Source organism: Oryctolagus cuniculus, chromosome 4 (assembly GCF_051225735.1).
Source record: "Oryctolagus cuniculus isolate XC-2025 breed Fujian yellow rabbit chromosome 4, ASM5122573v1, whole genome shotgun sequence".
NCBI classification, from domain to species: Eukaryota; Metazoa; Chordata; class Mammalia; order Lagomorpha; family Leporidae; genus Oryctolagus; species Oryctolagus cuniculus.
Window position 1 is genome coordinate 155,592,605 of NC_142870.1, and position 20,585 is coordinate 155,613,189.

At 44.8% G+C, this 20,585-nt stretch overlaps 1 protein-coding gene across 2 annotated transcripts in view; it reads left to right on the plus strand.

Annotated features, from left to right (window-relative positions):
• KAT2B (lysine acetyltransferase 2B) overlaps nucleotides 1-20,585 on the plus strand; it is a 124,548-nt gene that overhangs the window by 9,654 nt on the left and 94,309 nt on the right. For both annotated transcript variants that reach the window (XR_016232845.1, XM_051858848.3), the window contains exon 2: nucleotides 19,420-19,546. Coding sequence is in view for 1 of the 2 variants with exons in the window: in XM_051858848.3 (XP_051714808.2) it covers nucleotides 19,420-19,546 (127 nt within the window). In the remaining variant the exon portion in view is untranslated. The remainder of the gene's footprint in view (nucleotides 1-19,419; nucleotides 19,547-20,585) is intronic.

The following is a 20,585-nucleotide window of genomic DNA, read 5'->3' on the forward strand; positions in this document are numbered from 1 at the left end:
TTCCCGGAGTCCACATTTGCAAGAAGCTGAAGTCATGAGCCAGAGCTAAGAAGTGAATGCAGCACTCTGTTAAGGAATGTTGGTGTCCTGACCATTCAGCCCAACTTCTACCCCTGTGTTTTTTAAGTTTCTTAATCTTTTTTGCTTATGCCAATGGAAACCCACGGAGGAAGCGCTTTTGCTCACTTTATGTCCCAGGTGGACTGTACCTTCCACATAGTAGGTATGTAATAAATACTTGTTGGATAAAAGAGTAATTTTATATTCACAGCATCTGCCCATAATCACTTCCTGGGAGCTCACTCTGAACCTATGAGCCACATTTGTTTGATGGCCTGGGCTTTTGTGACAAATCAAGCAGAATTAAATTCTCATAAAGGTGTCATGCATATTTTGAGATGAGCAAGTAGGTCTTTGTTTTACATTAGTGAATGAGAAGGAAAATGGTTGCATACCAACATGTTTCTACCTCCTGTTTATATTTTTGGTTGCTTTGCTGCTGCCCATTTTAAATAAAGTCTACAATATACTTTCTTTAATAATTTGTTCTTTTGTTTGGGCTTGCTATTTTTTTTTTTTTTAACCAGGAGATGAATGCATTTATTTTGGGAAGACGTGTGAATTCTGTCTCTGATGATCCATTTGGAATGTCATATCACCTAATCTCAGCAGGAGGCTTAGAGTAATCTCTTCAGTGACCTCAGGGCAAGACATGTGGAGTTGCTTCTATTAAATTCCACACTGTCACTGTCCTAATCTGTCCCCATTCATTGCAGGTTCTGGGTTTGTGCAGTGTTTTCCAGGCTTTTGTGGTATGCAGGAGATTCCAGAAGTACAGGGAGGAGACCTGAGTGATAGAACAGTGACTGATGGTGGCAGTGCTCATTTGCATTGGCTTTAACAAGCGAGTGTTGAAACTGGGTGGCAGCATGCCAGAGAAGCCAAGGTCAGCATACTTTGAAATAACAGAGTGAGTCATGTAACCCGGGATTTGCGCATACCCACAGGCCTACCTGACTCACCCCACCTCACCAGGGACATCTATTGGTCAGGAGCCTGTGCCTAGTCTGGTGTTACATGTCCTCAAGGAAATGAAAGCCAAAGGAACTCCCTTTTTTGGAGGGGACACAGATACAGGGGGAAAGAAAAATTAAAGTCAATAAATCAGACCTGAAGTTAGTGCAGAGAGAGGTAGAGGTGGGTGGAGGGGAGGCCTAGCCCAAAAGGAGTGAGCAAGACCTCAGTCTGATTCAGGACATGAGTCTGTGCCTGGGTTTGTTCCTGATGTGTGCCACAATGGCCATGTGACCATGGGGAGGTTACTCACCCATAGAAGCTTCGTGTTTCATAGCTGTGAAGTGGAGATGGTGATAATATAAGCCTTTTTCTGATCCTTCAACAAATTGTTATTTAAAGTGGCGGCATTGATTTCCATGCTGGGACGCAGTGACAGATGGGTCCCCACTCTTGCAGAGCTTGCGTTCTGATTGCAGAAGCAAATGATAAATAAGAAAATAACCTGGGGTTCCCCTAGAAGGAACCCCTGATTTTGCATGTCACTGTAGGTTTTGCTGTTCTAGAATTTCATACAAATAGTATCACAAAGTGCACACTCTCCTTTTACTCAGTCTAATACATTTGCAATTCATCTGCTGTATGGAGGCACTGCAGTCTGTCATTCATTCACCTGTTAGGGACATCTGGGCTGTTTCCAGGGGATGCACACTAGATTTGCATCTATGAGTGAGCCTCTGGCTGCTCTGAGGAAAATAAAGCATGAGAGAAAAGGAGTAGAAAAAAGAGAGCCAGTTAGGAAGTCCAAGTACGAGTGGATGGTGTCTTGGACCAGGGTGGTGGCCCAAGGCCGGGAGAAGTGGATAGTTCAAGGCTCTGTTATGAAGGTAGAGGCAACAGGGTTTAAATCCTTGTCAGGGGCCTGGGGGTGGGGGTGGCGGTGTCAAGAAAAGACAGAAATAAAGGATCATGTCTCAGTTTTATTGGTTTTAATAAAGAGAAAAAGAGGAAAAATAGGTAAAGAGAAACAATGGGAAATAGGGTCTGCTAGGTTAGGAAGAAATTCAGTTTGGAAGGTTTTGTATTTCAGGTAAAATTTTTGAGGCAATTGCCTTTGGTCATGGTGTCTTTGCATTTTAAGAAAGAGCCGGAGGCTCACTAGGCTAATCCTCCGCCTTGCGGCGCCGGCACACCAGGTTCTAGTCCCGGTCGGGGCGCCGGATTCTGTCCCGGTTGCCCCTCTTCCAGGCCAGCTCTCTGCTGTGGCCAGGGAGTGCAGTGGAGGATGGCCCAAGTGCTTGGGCCCTGCACCCCATGGGAGACCAGGAGAAGCACCTGGCTCCTGCCTTCGGATCAGTGTGATGCGCCGGCCACAGCGCGCCGGCCATTGGAGGGTGAACCAAAGGCAAAGGAAGACCTTTCTCTCTGTCTCTCTCTCTCACTGTCTACTCTGCCTGTCAAAAAAAAAAAAAAAAAAAAAAAAAAAAAAAAAAAAAAAGCCGGCATAAGATAATCCAGTGTCTGACAGGAGTTCTGTTTTGGTGTTGGCTCCTTACTCTTTGCCAGCTGGGTGAGCTCAGAAAGGACACACCCCTCTCTAAGCATTGTTGGGAGGGGAATATAAGATGATTTGCACTGCATTTGCTGTGAGAAGTATCAGACACTCATGCTTGATATTAAGTGGCATTACAGAGCTGGGCGATGTGAGCAGGTGGTAGGTAGAGGGCTGAAAGGTGGAATATGTTAGGAGAGGGGAAGAAGTGTTTCTTTTTCTCTCTCTTTCAAGGCAGAATGAGAGAGAGAGATCTTCCATCCACTGGTTCATTCTCCAAATGGCTGCAGCCAGGCCGAAGCCAGGAGCCCGGAGCTTCTTCTGGTTCTCCCACGTGGGTGCAGGGGCCCAGGCACTTAGACCACCCTTCGCTGCTTTCCCAGGTGCATTGGCAGGTACCTGGATCAGGAGTGGAGCAGCCAGGACTCAAACTGGCACCCACATGGAATGCAGGCGTTGCGGGCAGCGACTTTACTCGCTTTGACACAGCACCAGTCCCTGGAAATGTTTCTTCTGATAAGGACCTAAACTGGGCCCTGGGCGTGAGAGTGGAGAAGGTAAAAATCTGAGAAACTGTGAAAGAACAAGATGGCCCCGGGTGATTATGGCATTGAGTGCAGATGTGTTGCATCTCAAGGAGAGGCGTAATTCCTATAAGGAAATAGGATTGTTAGAAACTCACTGGGCAGAGATGCCAGATGCAGGCAGTTAGAGTATGGGCTGGTTATGTGCATTTGAGGGTCCTCCTCCCAGATAATGGCTGATTCCACTTGAACGTGAGTTGACTTCAGAAGCATTACAGAAGGCACTATTTTTTTTGCAATTTTTTAAAAATTTATTTTTCATAAGTACAACTTCAGGAATATAGCTATTCTTCCCACCATACCTGCCCTCCCACCCACACTGCCACCCCTCCACCTCCTCCTTTCCTTGCCAGCCCCATACTGTTTATTTTGCTTGTCCCAGTTGAGTTGAACAACAGGCTGAGAGCTGAAAAATCTGCCAGTCCGCTGGGTGTCTGAGCTGCTCAATGGCAGTCAAGCAGTTGGACCAGTCTTTCCCCTGTGCGGAAGACGGAGCTGGCTGCTTTGAAGTGACTGTATTGGTATCTTCATGGGTGGAGTCTGAGAATGTGTGTGTATGAAGTGAAAAGAAACCATCTTGGGCACCAGTTTCTTGTGTCACTCTTGACCTCTGAGGCCCTCCCAGGGGTGATGCGTGATCGGGCTTGGTTCTGGAGAAGTGACTCAGATGTAACGAAGGGTCAGGCCAACCTTAGGCCATCTGCTAATCATCAGAACCATTTTAGCACATTGGGCCAGACCTAATTATCTAACAAGAGCACGGCTGTTCCTGAATTCAACTCTAGATAGGCCCAAGAGCCCCTTACCACAGGGATGGCACAAGAGTTTCTGTGAGTTGGATGTTGGAGTAATATGAATAGCTGATAGGGGCCGATGCTGTGGTGTAGTGGGTAAAGCTGCTGCCTACAGTGCTGTTATCCCATATGAGTGCCAGTTCGAGTCCCGGCTGCTCCACTTCTGATCAAGCTCTCTGCTATGGCCTGGGAAAGAAGTAGAAGATGGCCCAAGTCCTTGGACCCCTGCACCCACATGGGAGACGTGAAGGAAGCTCCTGGCACCTGGCTTCAGACTGGCGCAGCTCCAGCTTTTGTGGTCATCTAGGGAGTAAACCAGCAGATGGAAGACCTCTCTCTTTCTGCCTCTGCCTCTCTGTAACTGTGCCTTTCAAATAAATAAGTAAATCTTAAAAAAAAAAAAAAAGAGCTGATAGAGATGCAGGGGAATGGAGTATTTGTGCTATGGTGGGTCATTTTTTTTCCTGAGGCCCTGTTTTCCTTCTTTTCCTGTTTCCTTTTTAAAGTCTTAATTTTTAAAAAATGTATCTATTTATTCTTATTTATTTGAGAGAGAGAGGGAGGGAGAGATCTCTCTGCTGGTTCACCCTACCAAATGCTTGGAACAGCCAAGGCTGGGCCAGGCCAAAGCTGGGAACCAGGAATTCCATCCAGGTCTTCCACAAGGGTGGCAGGGGCCCACATGCTTGGCCCATCTCCCACTGCATTCCTAGGCACCTTCGCGTGAGGGTGGAGTTGGAAGCGGAGCCCGCGCTCAAGTGCAGGCACTCCCGTGTGTGGGCTTCCCAAGGATCCTCTGCATGCTCACTCTCGTGTCTTTTCAGATCGGAATGGCACTATCACTTGAGACTGCTCCTGCTAGTGAATCGCCTCTCTGGTGATCTTTTCTCCCTTGCAGCTGTTTGCATCTCAATTCCAGGCCGCTTCGCTTTGCTCCCCTGGAAGAACTCCACCTCCCCTCCCACCCTCACGTTACTCTTTTCACTTGTGTCACAGGTGCCCAGGTTTTTCAAATTCCAGTTTCAAGTCCTGGCTGTATGGGTGTCTGCTGGCCCTCCTAGGACAACTGTGTGAACTGGTAGCACTGCCCTACAGTGTAGAAGAGAAGAGGATTCATACCCCAGAGAGGATTATTTAGTCATTTGAACTTAATCTGAATATGAAAAGCTAAAGTTAATTCAGGGTGTTGAGAGAGGTACTGCACTCCTCAGACCATCTTTATCTCTTCAAATGTTTGCTACTCAAAGGGAGGTCCTCGGCAGGGAACTTCTTGGTAATGCAAATTCTGCAGCTCCACCCTAACCTGGAGACCTCCAGGCGCTGGCTGAGCAGATGCTGGTTTGAGAAGCTCAGCTCCAGATCACATCAGCCTTAATCAAACCGCTCGCTTGTGCTCTGAGCTGCACACGGTGACTCCAGATGTTGCTTTAAAATGGGATTAAAAGATCTTTTTCAAAACAACACTGATACACAAGCGGAGAACCCCAGTCATTCATAATGATCGCAAATGAAAATTTAAACTGTCTATCCACAGTCCTTCCCGTCCTGTCTCACTCCCTACCTCCTTAACCATTTCCAGGAACTCTTACTCTTCCCTCTCCCACCCTCTGAGGCTGTGTCTTATTTTCATAAAGCAAATCAACTAGAGGAAGTAGACACACTACTCAGAAATTCACCTTAGATTCATTCCAGTTTGGCCCTAAGGAATTTGTGAAAACACCAGAATGTTGGATGTCAGCAGTCAAAGGCATTTATTTAATGGGAAACCCAAAATGAACCCTAGCAACCCTTGGCTTTATTATTAGAAAGTTTTAATTGTCTCAAACTCTCCATTAATTTAAAAAACAGGGCAACCTACTTAATCACCCCTGTGGTTGGCTGTTTCTCCTTTACAGATTCTGACACCACAGGTGTGGCCACCTAGAGACTTTAGCTACTTTTTTTTTTTTTTTTAATAATTTAATTATTTAAAAGGCAGAGTTACAGATAGAGAGTCAAAAAGAGAGATCTTCCATTCTCTGGTTCACTTCCCAAATGGTTGCAACAGCTGGGGCTGGGCCTGGCTGAAACCAGGAGCTTCTTCCAGGTCTTCCACGTAGGTGCAGGGGCCCAAGGACTTGAGCTGTTTTCCACTGCTTTCCTAGATGCATCACCAGGGAGCTGGATCAGAAGCAGAGCAGCAGTAGGGACTTGAACCTGTGCTCCCCAGTGAGATGCAGGCATCATAGACCGAGCCGTCCCCTTGCTTTTCTGTTTTTAGATCAGAAAAGGATTGGGTTTTGGACAGAGAGGGAGACTCCCAAGTGCTGGGCCTATTTTTTTTTTTTTTCAAATATACCTTATTAATTAAGCCTCCTTAATTTAGAGAAAATAAGCACCAATTCTGGGACAAACGTTGGGGAAACTTCACGAAGGCTCATCTTTGAAATGCTAATTAATTATTGGCAGTTCTTGCCTTGTTGAAAACAACTTTATTGAAATATAATTTAGGTATCATAAAATTGTCCAGTTTTAAGTGTATCTAATTCACAATTATTAGGAAATTGACCACACCATGCAATCTTCAGCGCAGTCTACTCTTAAATATTTGTGTCATGGGGCCAAGTGCTGTGGCATAGCAGGTAAAGCCACTGACTGAGGTACCGGCATCCCATATGGTTGGAGTCCTGGTTGGAATTCTGGCTGCTCCATTTCAGATCCAGCTCTCTGCTGTGGCCTGGGAAAGCAGTGCAGGATGGCCTGGGTCCTTGGGTCCTGCACCCACATGAAGGACCCAGGGGAAACTCCTGGCTTCTGGCTTTGGGCCTGCCCAGCTCCAGCCATTGCAGCCACTGGGGAATGAACCAGCAGATGGAAGACACTCCCCCACCCCACCCTCATCCCTTTCAAATAAATAAATAGATCTTTTAAGAAAAAAGATTTGTGTCACTTCAGAAAGTTCCTTGTGTCCATTTGCAGTCAAGCCTGTTCCCACCCTCAGTCCCAGATGTCATTAATCTACTTTCCATCTCTATAAATCAGCCTTTTCTGAATATTCCTGTAAATCGAATTACACATACAAAAGATGCTATTCTTTTAGACTGGCTTCTTAATGTTAAGTATAATGCATTTTTCAATTCATCCATGTTATAACATTTATTAGCACTTTATTTTTTTTAACGATTTGTTTTATTTATTTGAAAGATGGAGAGAGAGGGCGTGAGATAGGGAAAGAGATCTTTCATTGGCTGGTTCACTTCCCAAGTGCCTGGGGCTGGGCCAGGCTGAAGCCAGGAGCCAGGAGCTCCATCCAGGTCTCCCATAGGGGTAGCAGGGGGCCCAAGCATTGGCCATCTTCAGCTGCTTTCCCAGAAGTATTAAGCAGGGAGCTGGATTGGAAGCAGAGCAGCAGCAGGGACTTGAACCTGTGCTCCCATATGGGATGCCAGTGTCACAGGTGGTGACTTAACCTGCTCCTTTATTGCCAAATGGTTTGTTATATGAATTTACCACATTTTGTGTGTACATTAACCAGATGATGGACATTTGGGTTCTTTTTACTCTGGTTGTTGTGAATAATGTTGTGGAGACATCTGAATGTAAGCCTTTGCATTTGCTAGGTCATATGGTAAATTTTTTTTTTAGTACTTATTTATTTAGTATTTGAAAGAGTGATGGGGAGAGAGAGAGAGGGAGAGAGAATGACAATGACAATGAGAATCTTCATTCTGCTGGTTTACTCCCACAAGGCTGGGGCTGGGTCAGACCAAAAACAGGAGCCAGGAACTCCATCCAGGTCTCCTCTGCTTCTCCAGACACATTAGTAGGGAGCTGGGTTGGAACTGGAACAGCAGCAGGGACTCAAACCTGCACTCTCATATGGGATGCTGGCATTGCAGATAGTAACATAACCAGCTCATTATTTCTTTATTGCCAGATATCCTATTCTGTGAACCAGTTGATTGACCTTTGGGTTCTTTCCGCTTTGCTGCTGTTAAGAATACTGTTGCAGAGAACTCTGCATGCAAGTCTTTGCGTACATGTTTTTATTTCTCCCAGGTAGAAGCCAAGGAGTACATTTGCTGGATCGTGTAGTAATTATGTTTAACTTTTAAAATATTTGCTGCTACTTTAAGAAACTGTGTTAAACTGCATGTAACTAAATTTGCCGTGTTAACCATTTTTAAGTGTGGTTCTGTGGCATGAAGAAATTGATTTTGTTGTGCAACCATCACCAGCCATCCACAGAACCTTTCTGTCTTGCAAAACTGAAACTCTGGACTCATTAAACAATAACTCGTCTTTCCTCCCTTCCTCCAACCCTTGGCAACCACCATTCTACATTTTCTCTATATAAATTTGGATACTCTAAGCACCTTGTGTAAGTGGAATCATAAAAGTATTTGTACATTTGGGTCTGGCTTATTTCACTTAACTGTCATGCCCTCAAGTTTCATTCTTGATATGACAAGTGTCAGAATGTCCTTTCCTTGTAAGGTGGAATAATACTCCGTTACATGTATGAATGTCATGTTTTCTTTATCCTTTCATCTCCAGGGATACCTGGGTTGTTTCTGCATTTTGGCTCTTGTTCTAAATAAGGCTAATAAAATATGAGTGTACAACTATCTCTTACTTACTGCTTTAATTCTTTTGGGTATATATCCAGAAGTAGAATTGCAGGATCATGCTGGCGCCATGGCTCACTAGGCTAATCCTCTGCCTTGCGGTGCCGGCACACCGGGTTCTAGTCCCGGTCGGGGCACCGGATTGTGTCCCGGTTGCCCCTCTTCCAGGCCAGCTCTCTGCTGTGGCCAGGGAGTGCAGTGGAGGATGGCCCAAGTGCTTGGGCCCTGCACCCCATGGGAGACCAGGAGAAGCACCTGGCTCCTGCCATCGGATCAGCGTGGTGCGCTGCGGCCGGCAGCGGCCATTGGAGGGTAAACCAACGGCAAAGGAAGACCTTTCTCTCTGTCTCTCTCTCACTGTCCACTCTGTCTGTCTGTCAAAAAAAAAAAAAAAATGTATTGCAGGATCATATGGTAATTCCATTAAAAGTTATTTATTTGAAAGAGAGAAAGAAACGTATCTCCCACCTGCTGGCTCACTCTCCAGTTGTCTGGGATCCTGGGACTCGATCCAGATCTTCCATGTAGGTACAGGGACCCAACTATATGAGCCGTCGCCTGCTGCCTCGCGGTGTATGAATTAGCAGGAAGCTGGAATCAAGAGCAGAGCTGGGACTTGAAACCAGGCACTCTGGTATGGAATACTGGCGTCCCAAGTGCATCTTAACTACTAAGCCAAACATCTGCTGCTAGTAATTCCATTTTCATTTTAAAAAATGTTTTAAAATGCAAGGAAACAGAGGAAAAGAGGTGAGAGAGACAGATCTTTCATCCTCTGGCTCACTCTTGAAATAGCCAGGGCTGGGCCAGGCTGAAGCCAGGAGCCCAGAATTCCATCTGGGTCTCTCATGTGGTGTGGCAGGGGTCCAAGCACATGAGCCATCATCGGCTGCTTCCTAGGATGCATGAGCAGGAAGTTGTACTGTAAGTGGAATAACCAGGACTTGAACCATCATTCCCAAACGGGATATTGACGTCCCATGGGGCGACTTAACCTGTTGCACCACAATGTCCACTCCCCTCCCCTCCCTCACAGCCTCACCCCATTTTAAAATTTTTGGAGGAACTGTCATACTGTTTTCATAGTAGCTGCACCATTTTACATTCCTCGCAGCAGTGCACAAAGGTGTTAATTTCTCTACATCCTTGCCACCACTTGTTTCTTTCTTCATAGTAGCCATGTTACAAGGATGAGGTGGTAGCTCATTGTAGTTTTGATTTGTATTTCCATTATGAGCAATGATATTTGGCATCTTCTCACGCGTTTATTGGTCATTTGTGTATCTTCTTTGGAAAAACATCTGCCTGTTTTAAAATTAGCTTTGTTGTTGTTGCTATCATGTTGTAGGAGTTCATTTATATATTCTGGAAATGGACCCATTTATCAAGTGTATAATTTACAGATATTTTCTCGCATCCTGTGGGTTGCTTTTTCACCCCATTGCTTGTGTTCTTTGATGCATAGAAGTTCTAATTTGTCTGTTTTCTTTTGTTGCTTGTGCTTTTGGTGTCACATCTAAGACCTCATTGTCAGACCCAATGTTAGGAGCTTTCCCCCTGTGCTTTCTTCTAAGAGATTTATGGTTTTAAGTCCTGTGTTGAGGCCTTTGATCTATTTGGAGTCATATTTTTGAGAATGGTGTTAAATAAAGGTCTCATTTTATCCCTTTACATGCAGATATCTAATTTTTCCAGCACCAATTTATTTTTTATTTTTTAAACAATTTATTTATTTATTTGAAAGGCAGAATTATAGAGAGGCAGAAGCAGAGAGAGAGAGGTCTTCCATCCGCTGGTTCACTCCCTAGATGGCTGCAAAGGCCGGAGCTGCACCAATCCGAAGTCAGGAGCCAGGAGTTTCTTCTGCATCTCTCATGTGCATGCAGGGGCCCAAGGACCTGGGCCATCTTCTACTGCTTTCCCAGGCCGTAGCCGAGAGCTGGATCAGAAATGGCACAACCAGGACTTAAACCCAGCACTACACCTCAGCACCAGCCCCCTCAGCACCGATTTCTGAAAACAGTGTCCTTTCCCTGTTGAATACATTTGGTACTTTTGTCAAAAGCCTTTGGGGTCTCTCTTTCTTCCCACTGTTTCCTTTTTGAGGAAATGCCAAACTGTTTTCCAAGTGGCTGTGCTATTTTACATCCCTACTCTACAAGGGTTCCCATTTCCCACACCTTTGATGATCCGTTATTGCTGCCTTCATGACTACAGCTATCTTAGTGGGCGTGAAGGTATGGTTTTGTTTTTATTTAAAAATTATTTATTTGAAAGGCAGAGGTTCAGAGTGAAGACAGAGACACACACACATACAGAGAGAGAGAGAGAGAGAGAGAGAGATTGTTCATCTATTCATTCATTTCTCAAATGCTGCCAGTGATGAGGTCTCCCACACGGATGGCAGGACCCAGCCATCTTGCTCATTAGCAGGAAGTGGAGAAGCTAGGAGTGGAAATGGTGCTCACATGGGATGCTGGCATCACAGGCCGTGCTCATCGCGCTGCACTACAACTTCCTGGTTTTGGTTCTTCACTGGTAACCATTTTGCCTTTATTCAGCTTAGAGCATAGAGGTCCTAAATAAAGTGAATCTCCACCTGCGCCTGCTTACCCCTACAGTGCTCTGAGCACCTTCGGAGTGATCAGTAACCTCACCTAAGTCTCATGTTACCTGGAGCTTTAGCTTCGTTTCTTTGTCTTTGTCCCTTCCTCCCTCCCTCCCTCTCCTCCCCCCCCCTCCCGCCTCCCCCTTTCTTTCTTTCCTCTTTTAGATTTATCTGTTTGAAACACAGAATTAGAGAGAGAGAGAGAGAGAGAGAGAGAGAGAGGGATCACCATTCACTAATGGCCACCAAAGCCAGGGCTATGCCAGGCCAAAACCAGGAGCCTGGACCTTGTCCCATGTGGGCGCAGGGGCCCAAGATCTTGGGCCATTTTCTGCTGCTTGCCCAGGAGCCTTAGCGAAGGGCAGCTGGGTCTCAAACCTGCACCTACCTGGATGCTCACGGTGGTTTATCCCGTTGCACCACAATGCTGGCCCCATGGAGTTTCAACTTTCTCTCCCTGTAGTGGGAATAATTAATACCTTCCTCAAATGGGATGAGACGAGGATACACATACATGTACCTGACTCATTTTAGGTGTCAATGAATCTTGGCTTCACAGTTTTGCTCCATAAATTTCCTGTGAGCATGTTCTTGCTGCACTGATTACTTTCCTGTAATATGATTTTCCAGTATTTTAAGCCTGACAGATTCCTGCTAGACCGCTAGGCTGGCTTTTTCCTGTTCCGCCGAATGTCCCCCAACTATCCTCCCACCCATCTCATGTATTCACACTGAATAAACTGCCGACTCCCCTCTCCCCTTGTAAGCTGGGTTTACACAGTTTAGCTTCCTTCTTGTCATCCATCCTGACTTCTGCATATCATCACAAAGTGTGTTGCATTCTTGTGACCTCCAACCCTAGTTTCTGTTGGCACAGAAACATTTTTATCCCAGGTCTGTTGAAAGCAGTGTGGTGGCCTTGTCTTCCTTTTTGGTTCTGCAGAGTCTGCAGAGACTTGCTCTTGGGGGAGATGACGTCATTCAGGCAGCCTCCCCTCCTGTGCCCAGGTTGCTAGCTGCCGCAGTAATTGGCTTGGCAGTGCATCCTGTAAAAGGTTGTCCTTCAGCGGGTACTTTGTTAAAGCTGCAAGGCCAACCCCCTTGGGAGTTCCCTTAGACTGCAGCTGTCAAGCCTAATTAAGGAGAGATATAGGGAAGGTGTTTTGAAGGGAGACCTCTTATCTCAAAGAACAGTGGCCAGGCTGGGACATTTGGAAGGGGGAGATGCAGGCCAAGGTGGAGGGCATGGTGGCAGCAGCTCAGAACACTTGTTGGAAAGTGCTTTGCTGGCAGTTGATGATAATGACATTGAATGTTACTTAAAGGACTTATTGCCCTGAGTAGCAAATTGGGTGGTAAGTCTCACACATAGTAAAAATATTGTGCATCTACATCTAGTGTTCCATGCTGAATGAGCACATATAGAAAGTGTTTTCATAGCCTACCAAAGAAATCGTGAACCAAATGAGCAAGGTTCAAGGTAGTCCCAGATATTTCAGTGCGGGATAACTTAAGACCACTTAGGGATATTGAGGCTGTTCTATGCCTGGACTCTTAGGGTACAAAGAGAAGACTTGGAACTTGGAGGTTAGATTCCCTTTAAACTAGTGCAGTAGTATTTAATAGAAATATAATGTCAGCCGTGTGTGCAATTTAACATTTTCCAGTAGCCCATGTATTAGTTTCCTTAGGCTGAATAACCAATTGCCATGAACAGGTGGCTTGAAACAGCAAATAATGTTCTTTTATTCACTGTTTTGGAGGCCAGAAGTCTCAGATGAAGGTGCCTTCCAGGCCACAGGCCTCAGAAAAATCGGGGAAGAATTTTTCTTACCTGCTTCTAGCAGTGGCTCTTGTAATCTTTAATGATCTTGGGCTTGCAGGCGGATCCCTGCAGCCTCCCCCCAGTCATCACTGGGCTTTCTTCCCTCTGTCTGTGTCTTTGTGTCCAGATCTCTTCCTTCTTTCTCTTAGGGAAACACCCATTGTTGGTTTCAGGCCTCATTCTAAATCACAGATCCTTCACTAATAACATCTACAAAGACCCTGTTTCCAGTAAGGTCCCATTCTGAGGTTGCAAGTGGACATGAACTTTGGGAACCTGTTCTATCCACTACACTACATTAAAGAATAAAAAAATTCAATTCCATTAATTTTAATGCTTTATTTAATATAAGCTCCCAAGATAGTATCATTGTAATATGTAATCAATATGAAATAATCTAGTGATATATCTTCACATTTCTCTTTTTTTGTACCACATCTTTGAAATCCAGTATGTATTTGGTAGGTGGAACACATCCTGATTTGGATTGCCACTTTTCATGCACTCAAGTTCTGTGTGTGACATGCATAGTTGGACAGCTGTGGGACTGGTAGAACTTCTGTATTTCACATGTTTTTTCCTTCCCCCGTTAGTTATCTTTAATCTTCAGGAAACTTTCTGTGTATTTAGAAAAAGTCTGCACTATCCTGAGCAAAAGAAATAGAAATTTACGTTGTAAAAGATAGTGTGGGGCTGGCGCTGTGGCTCAGTGGGTTAAAGCCCCAGACTGTACTGCCAGCATCCCATGTGGACGCCGGTTTGAGTCCCAGATGTTCCTCTTCCAATCCAGCTCTTTGCTATGGCCTGGGAAAGCTGTAGAAGTGGGTCCAAGTCCTTGGGCCCCTCCACCCATGTGGAAGACCTGGGAGAAGTTCCTGGCTCCCGGCTTTGGATCAGCTCAGCTTTGACTGTTGTAGTCACTTGAGAAGTGAACCAGCAGATAGAAGACCTCTCTCTCTCTCTCTCTCTGACTTTAGCTCTCTTTGTAACTCTGTCTTTCAAATAAATAAAAATAAATCTTTAGGAAAAAAAAAAGCTAGTGCAATCCCAAGACTCAGCAGGGGAAGCAAATTAACCAGTTTTCAAAGAAAAGACCTTTATTCAGTTACATTTTAAGCATTGATGTTTGTTATGTGCTATAATTCATTTGGCTCTGCATCAGAAGTGCTTACGTAAGTGCAGTTAATGTTTGGAATGTAGCTTCTTTACCAAGTAGGGGAAATGTAAGACTTCATTATTACACATCTCCCTGATTGACGTTTGTGACTCAGACCTTTATGAGCCCCCAGTGAACATGGCCATTATTCTCTGTTGTGTTAGGACAAGAAAGAGCATAAACTTTTCTTTCTCAGCTAAGCTGGTTGCAATAATGAAGTCAAGATCTATATCTCTAAGTATCTGTATTGTTTTTTCTAAGAATGAAAAGCTTGTTAGTTGCCAGCTTGAATTTCAGTGAGGAAGGGGCTTTCTATAAGCAACTCCACAGGAAGAAAACTTTGCATCTTTAAATTCTTCATCTGTGGAATGTGATAAGGATGTGATTCCCATCCTCCTCTCTCAACAACTATAACTGGAGGCACAAATACAAGGAGACTTCAAAAAGTGTGTGGAAAATGGAGTTAAGAGATAACTTTATTTTGGTGCGGAGGTTTTTGAAATTCATGCATACAAGAGGTCTTCAAGAGTTTGTGAGAAATGCATATTATGAAAAATCATAGATTTAAAAACTATTTTTTGCAGCAAAACACACTTGTCTTTTATTTCCATTTTTCCATGACATCTTGAAGTATCCTTGTACTGCTTTTTTTTTTCCTTAAGATTTATTTATTTATTTATTTGAAAGTCAGAGAGAAGGAGAGAAAGAGAGAGAGAGAGATCTTTCATCCACTGGTTCACTCCCCAGCTGGCCGCACTGGCTGGAGCTGTGCCGTCCGAAGCCAGGAACCAGGAGCTTCTTCGGAGTCTCCCATGCGGGTGCAGAGGCCCAAGGACCTGGGCCATCTTCTGCTGCTTTCCCAGGCCACAGCAGAGAGCTGGATCGGAAGTGGAGCAGCCAGTTCTCCAACCTGTGCTCCAACCTGGGATGCTGGCACTGCAGGTGGTGGTTTAACCCACTGTGCCACAGTGCCGGCCCCTGTGGTTGGTTTTGTTCTGGTCTGGCCAATTCTACTCCCTGTTTACAGATGATCTGCCAAAAGAGACTTAGGGTCTGGTTGCTAATGTGCCCAGTAGCCAAGTCCATCATGCTTGTGGTTGTTTAGAGAGTGAGGAAAGACTCCCAAATTGCATGATTCCTTGGAGTTTTGAACTTCTGGTCATTGCCCATCTGACTCCTACCCCTAAGGTAAATCCAAGGGTCTTAGTAGGTAATGAAATCCTGACTAGAAAGTGTGGCATCTTCATGGCAATTTGAGGAGAATCCTTTGTTTTCTCTGTGCACCTTGTGTAAGGTATTGTTGTTCCTTTATGTCCAGATGTCAAATTTATAAGTTCTGGGCTCTATTAATAATAGAACTTCCTTGTATAATAGAATGCGTAGTTGATTTCAATCTGGAAGTGGAAAGAAAAAGAAAAATGGGATAATTTGTTCATGTAAATTGGAGATAGAAAGGAAAATGAATTTTTTTAAGCCTCAGTGACTAATACTAAAGGGAGGTGGAGGGGCTGGTGCTGTGGCATAATGGGTAAAGCCGCCGCTGCCTGCAGTGCTGGCATCCCATATGGGCACCAGTTCAAGTCCTGGCTGCTCCACTTCCAATCCAGCTCTCTGCTATGGCCTGGGAAAGCAGTAGAAGATGGCCCAAGTCCTTGGGCCCCTGCACCCATGTGGGAGACCCAGAAGAAGCTCCTGGCTCCTGGCTTCGGATCAGCACAGCTCTGGCCGTTGTGGCCATCTAAGGAGTGAACCATCAGATGGAAGACCTCTCTTTCTCTCTGCCTCTCCTTCGCTCTATATATAACTCTGACTTTCAAGTAAATAAATAAATCTTTAAAAAAAAAAAAAAAAGAAAGAAAGAAATTAGAGGTGCTTAACCTGATGACTAAAAGATGGAAGCGAGCATTGTGGTAGAGCAGGTTAAGCCACCAACTACAATGCCAGCATCCCATATGAATGCTGGTCCAGGTTTCCGCTGCTTCACTTCCAGTCTAGCTCCCTGCTAATGCCCCTGGGAAAGCAGCATAAGATGCTTGAGTGCTGGGGCCCCTGCCATCCACATGGGAGACCTGGATGGACTTCCAGGCTCCTGGCTTTGGCCTGGCTCAACTGTGGTCATTGTGGCCACTTGGGGAGTGAACAAATGGGTAGAAGATCTCTCTCTCTCTCTCTCTCTCTGCCTTCCTTTGTGTAACTCTGCCTTTCACGTAAGTGAAATAAATCTTTAAAAAGTAAATAAATAAAAGGAAAGAAAGATAGAAGTGATTTGCAGACATCCTGCCTGCAAACCCCGTTCTTTTTCCACCCCCATTTTAAGCCCTGAAGAGCCTATTTGAAAAGGAGAGAATAGACCAAGTAACGAACCTGAAGTCCTTATGTCCTTAAGATTTATGTACTTACTTATTTGAAAGGCAGAGTAAGAGAGAGAGGGAGAATGCCTGCAACAGCTGGCACTGGGCCAGCCTGAAACCAGGATCGTGGAATTCTATCTGGATCTAACCACACGGGTAGCAGGGACCCAAGCCCCTGGGCTATCTGCTATCTCCTAGGTGCTTTAAGCAGGAGCTGGATGGAAAGCAGAGCAATCAGAACTTGAGCCAGCACTTCAGTATAGGATGTGGGTGACACAAGTTTTGCCTTAACCTGCTGCACCACAGCGCCCACCCCCAGCACTATGGCTTTCTAATATACTGCATGTTTTATTGTCTGTTGTTACCCTATCCCCTACCATCCTAAGACTCCATGAGAACAGGATATTCATTTCCTTATACTAAGAAAAAGGACCTGGCACTTAGTAGGCCCTCAATTAATATTGGTGGATTAATGGATCAATATGCATAGTAGTTCTTTTGCTTGAAATTCAATTCTCCAAACTCAAAGATTTTTGGCTGTTACTGCTCTTTCCTTCTAAGTTTAGCACACCACAGTTATTGCTTTGTTGGGATCATTTTGTCAGTCTTTTTTTTTTTTTTTTTTTCTCAAACCAAGGGATTTTTCAGAAAGGCAGCTGGATCAAACCAGCTGCCCAGAAAAGCTGGAGGTTGTAGAGATTCTGGAACTATGTGTTGTGCTACTAGGAGAGGTTGATCCACAATGGGCTTGTTTTTTTTCCATCCCCAGGAAGACCCTGGGGATACTTTTGTAGAGGACGAAAACTGTTCTCTCTACCATCTATTCCCTGGCTGAGACCCTGTAAACTGGACTACCAAAAGACAAATTAGCAAGAGCAAAGCAGAAAGAAGTTTATTTAACATGTGTGTTGTGCATGAGTCTGGGCGCTCTACTGATGAGTAGGTCAAAAGGATGATTGGCACTTAGACTTGTTAAGTATAGTAAAAGACAGTACATTTTTTTGAGAAGTGAAAAGACATAGGAAAAGGGCTTTGCTGTAGAGACAAACTATAGAAAGCAAACATGGGGAGACTAAATGGTAGATACAGGCTAGTTTTAACAAGTCTCCTTACATAGATTCCTTGGGAGCCTTGTCTTTCTGGTAAGGGTCTCGAGTTGTCCCTGGTGATTAACTTCTGCCTGGTAGACAGGGAAGAGGGGACACCTCTACAAATTTGTACTCTACTTTTTAGGAAAATATAGGGGAGGGTAGAGAGCTTTTCTTGTATCGGCTTCTTTAGAATTCCTGGGACAAAGTGGCATATTTTGGGGTGGGATATTCACTTTTGTGAGTGCAGGTTCTCATGAAAGTCTTCCTCAAGAATGTAGCCTTGGATGAGTTTGCAGTCTCTGAGGAGGTGGGTGACTTCCTGCTGAGGTCAGCCTAGTAACAGAGCAGTGTGGGTCCTGCCTGATGCCTTGACAAAGGAGGGTCATCGGAACCACTCCCTCTAGGTTGTAGCTCTGGAGTTGCTGATGTAAGGCCCTTCTCCTGGCCCTGCCTTCTCCATTCTTACGGAATGGAAAAAGCAGTCAGGTTGAGCGTGCCAGATTCACAGGGTCCACTAAGCTCTTATGTTCAATATTTGTCTCCTTCTGTGTTGGCTCTTCCTTTTCTTTCTTTTCTCACTCCCTTATACTCATGCACAAGCTTCAGAAACTGTCTCTGTTGCGGGATTTTATGTATGAGGTCAAGGCGGCAGCCATTCTGAACTTTTCTAAGAATCAGACTTCTACTCATTTCAGCCATCTAGTACATGTTGTGGGGAAACAAAGCAGGGAGAAGAGACCTGAGACAGTCAAAGACTGAACACAAAAAACAAGCCAGAAATCTGCACATTTTGTTTTACAGATCAGTGCTGTTCAGTAGAAGTATAATGTGAGCCACATCTGTAATTTTTACTGTTCTGGTAGCCATATTAAAAAATAAAAAGAAACAACTCAAATTAATTAGAATTTCTTTTATTTAACCCATGTGTCTAAAATAACTATTTCAATATGCAGCTAATATAAAAATATTAATGATATTTTACTCTTTTGTTTTTGCACTAAGTGTTCTTCATTTGGTTTTTTTTTTTTTTTTTTTTTTGACAGGCAGAGTGGACAGTGAGAGAGAGAGACAGAGAGAAAGGTCTTCCTTTTGCCATTGGTTTACCCTCCAATGGCCGCCATGGCCAGCGCGCTGCAGCCGGTGCACTGTGCTGATCCGATAACAGGAGCCAGCTACTTATCCTGGTCTCCCATGGGGTGCAGGGCCCAAGGACTTGGGCCATCCTCCACTGCACTCCCTGGCCACAGCAGAGAGCTGGCCTGGAAGAGGGGCAACTGGGACAGAATCCGGCGCCCGGACTGGGACTAGAACCCGGTGTGCCGGCGCCGCTAGGCGGAGGATTAGCCTAGTGAGCCGCGGCGCCGGCCTCCTTCATTTCTGAAACTGAGGGCCCACAAAAGACTTGGGAGAGACACAGTGCTGAGTGTGTTTTGTTTATCACCTCATTTTAACTCCTCAGTTCCATGGGTTTCCCTTCTTGTCTGTGGGGTAGAGTTGCAGCTGGAGCCTTGGAGCCTGCAAGATTCAACCTTGAGGGGCATCAGGAAGCTTTTGCATAGACTGTGTTGGAACTGACCACTTCATGGATATCTGCAGGGGGGCAGTGGTAGCAAAATGCAGGGGGAGCTGTCTGGGCCACCAGTATGCAGATTCCAGCTAGTAGAAAAGAACACAAAACAGAAACCAGAATACTTAAATCAAACACCCCCTTTGCCTTTCCTCTCTTTTGGTTTTTCCTGTGGGATAGGTAGGTGTCATAAACTAGTGTTGTCCTCATGTAAAACGTGCAGTTCCAGGGTGCCTGTAACGTCATGTTCTCTTTCTATCCCTTTTGCAGGCTGAGGAGTCCTGTAAATGTAATGGCTGGAAAAACCCCAACCCCTCTCCCACTCCCCCCAGAGCCGATCTGCAGCAAATAATCGTCAGTCTAACGGAATCCTGTCGGAGTTGTAGCCATGCCCTAGGTAAGTACCTAAACCATAAAGAAACAAGTTTGTTTTTGCCTTAGAGTGCTAACTTACTGAATTCTGTGGGGTAACCCACCCTGAACGTGGTTTATTTCTCTATGATGCCACTATGAAAACCTCTCTGATCTCAGGATTTTGCTACGGAGGGCTTCATGTGAGAGACAAACCCAGCACTGTTTGGTCTGATGCCCTATTGTCTCTTCCCCCTTTCAACATGAGCTAGGTTGGGTTTGGGAGTGCTAAATAAGATGAAAAGTGACAAGTGAACCAGTTAGAATAAGTAATGTGTCCTGATTCATTCTGATGGTGGGGGGTGGGGGAAATCTTAGGGTCTTTGATCCTAGGGTTGAAACTTCAACCAGCTTGTTCTTTGTTTAAAAATAATAACTATTATTATCTTCTGATTTCCTGAACTTTCCGGGAGTGCTTCATGCTGTCTTTATGTTCATTAGTTTCCTGTATTTAAGAAGTCTTTCTTCATTGGAGTTACTCTTCATTGTGTTTGTGGAATTGTTTACTTGTCTTTCCCTTTCATCGTATTTGTCCTTGGAAAATAATTATTGTCAGTATGGCAAGCTAGAGTGAGTCAGAGTTACTCAACAGGACTATGCTAATCTGTTGTTCTGTGTCCTAATGTGAATTTTAGGATAAAAATTTTTTTGGGGGAAGGATGACTGGGCATTTAGTTTAGTGATTAAATGCCTACGTCTCACATTGGAGTACCTGGGTTTAAATCCAGACTCCAACTTCCTGCTAATGTAGACCCTAGGGAGCAACAGTGATGGTTCAAGTAGCAGAGTTCCTGCCACTCATGTGGGATACCTGGATTACAATAGCAGTTCGTGGCTCTGGTCTGGCATAGTCCTGGCTCTTGTGGGCATTTGGAAAGTGAAGCAGTGGGTAGAAGTTCTCTGTGTGTCTCTGTCTGTCTGAAATAAATAGATGAAATTAAAAAAAATTTTTGGAAATAGTATTTTATTTGAGTAGATATAGTAGGTGGGAAGTTCATTTTTTTCTAGATATTAAAATGACAGTT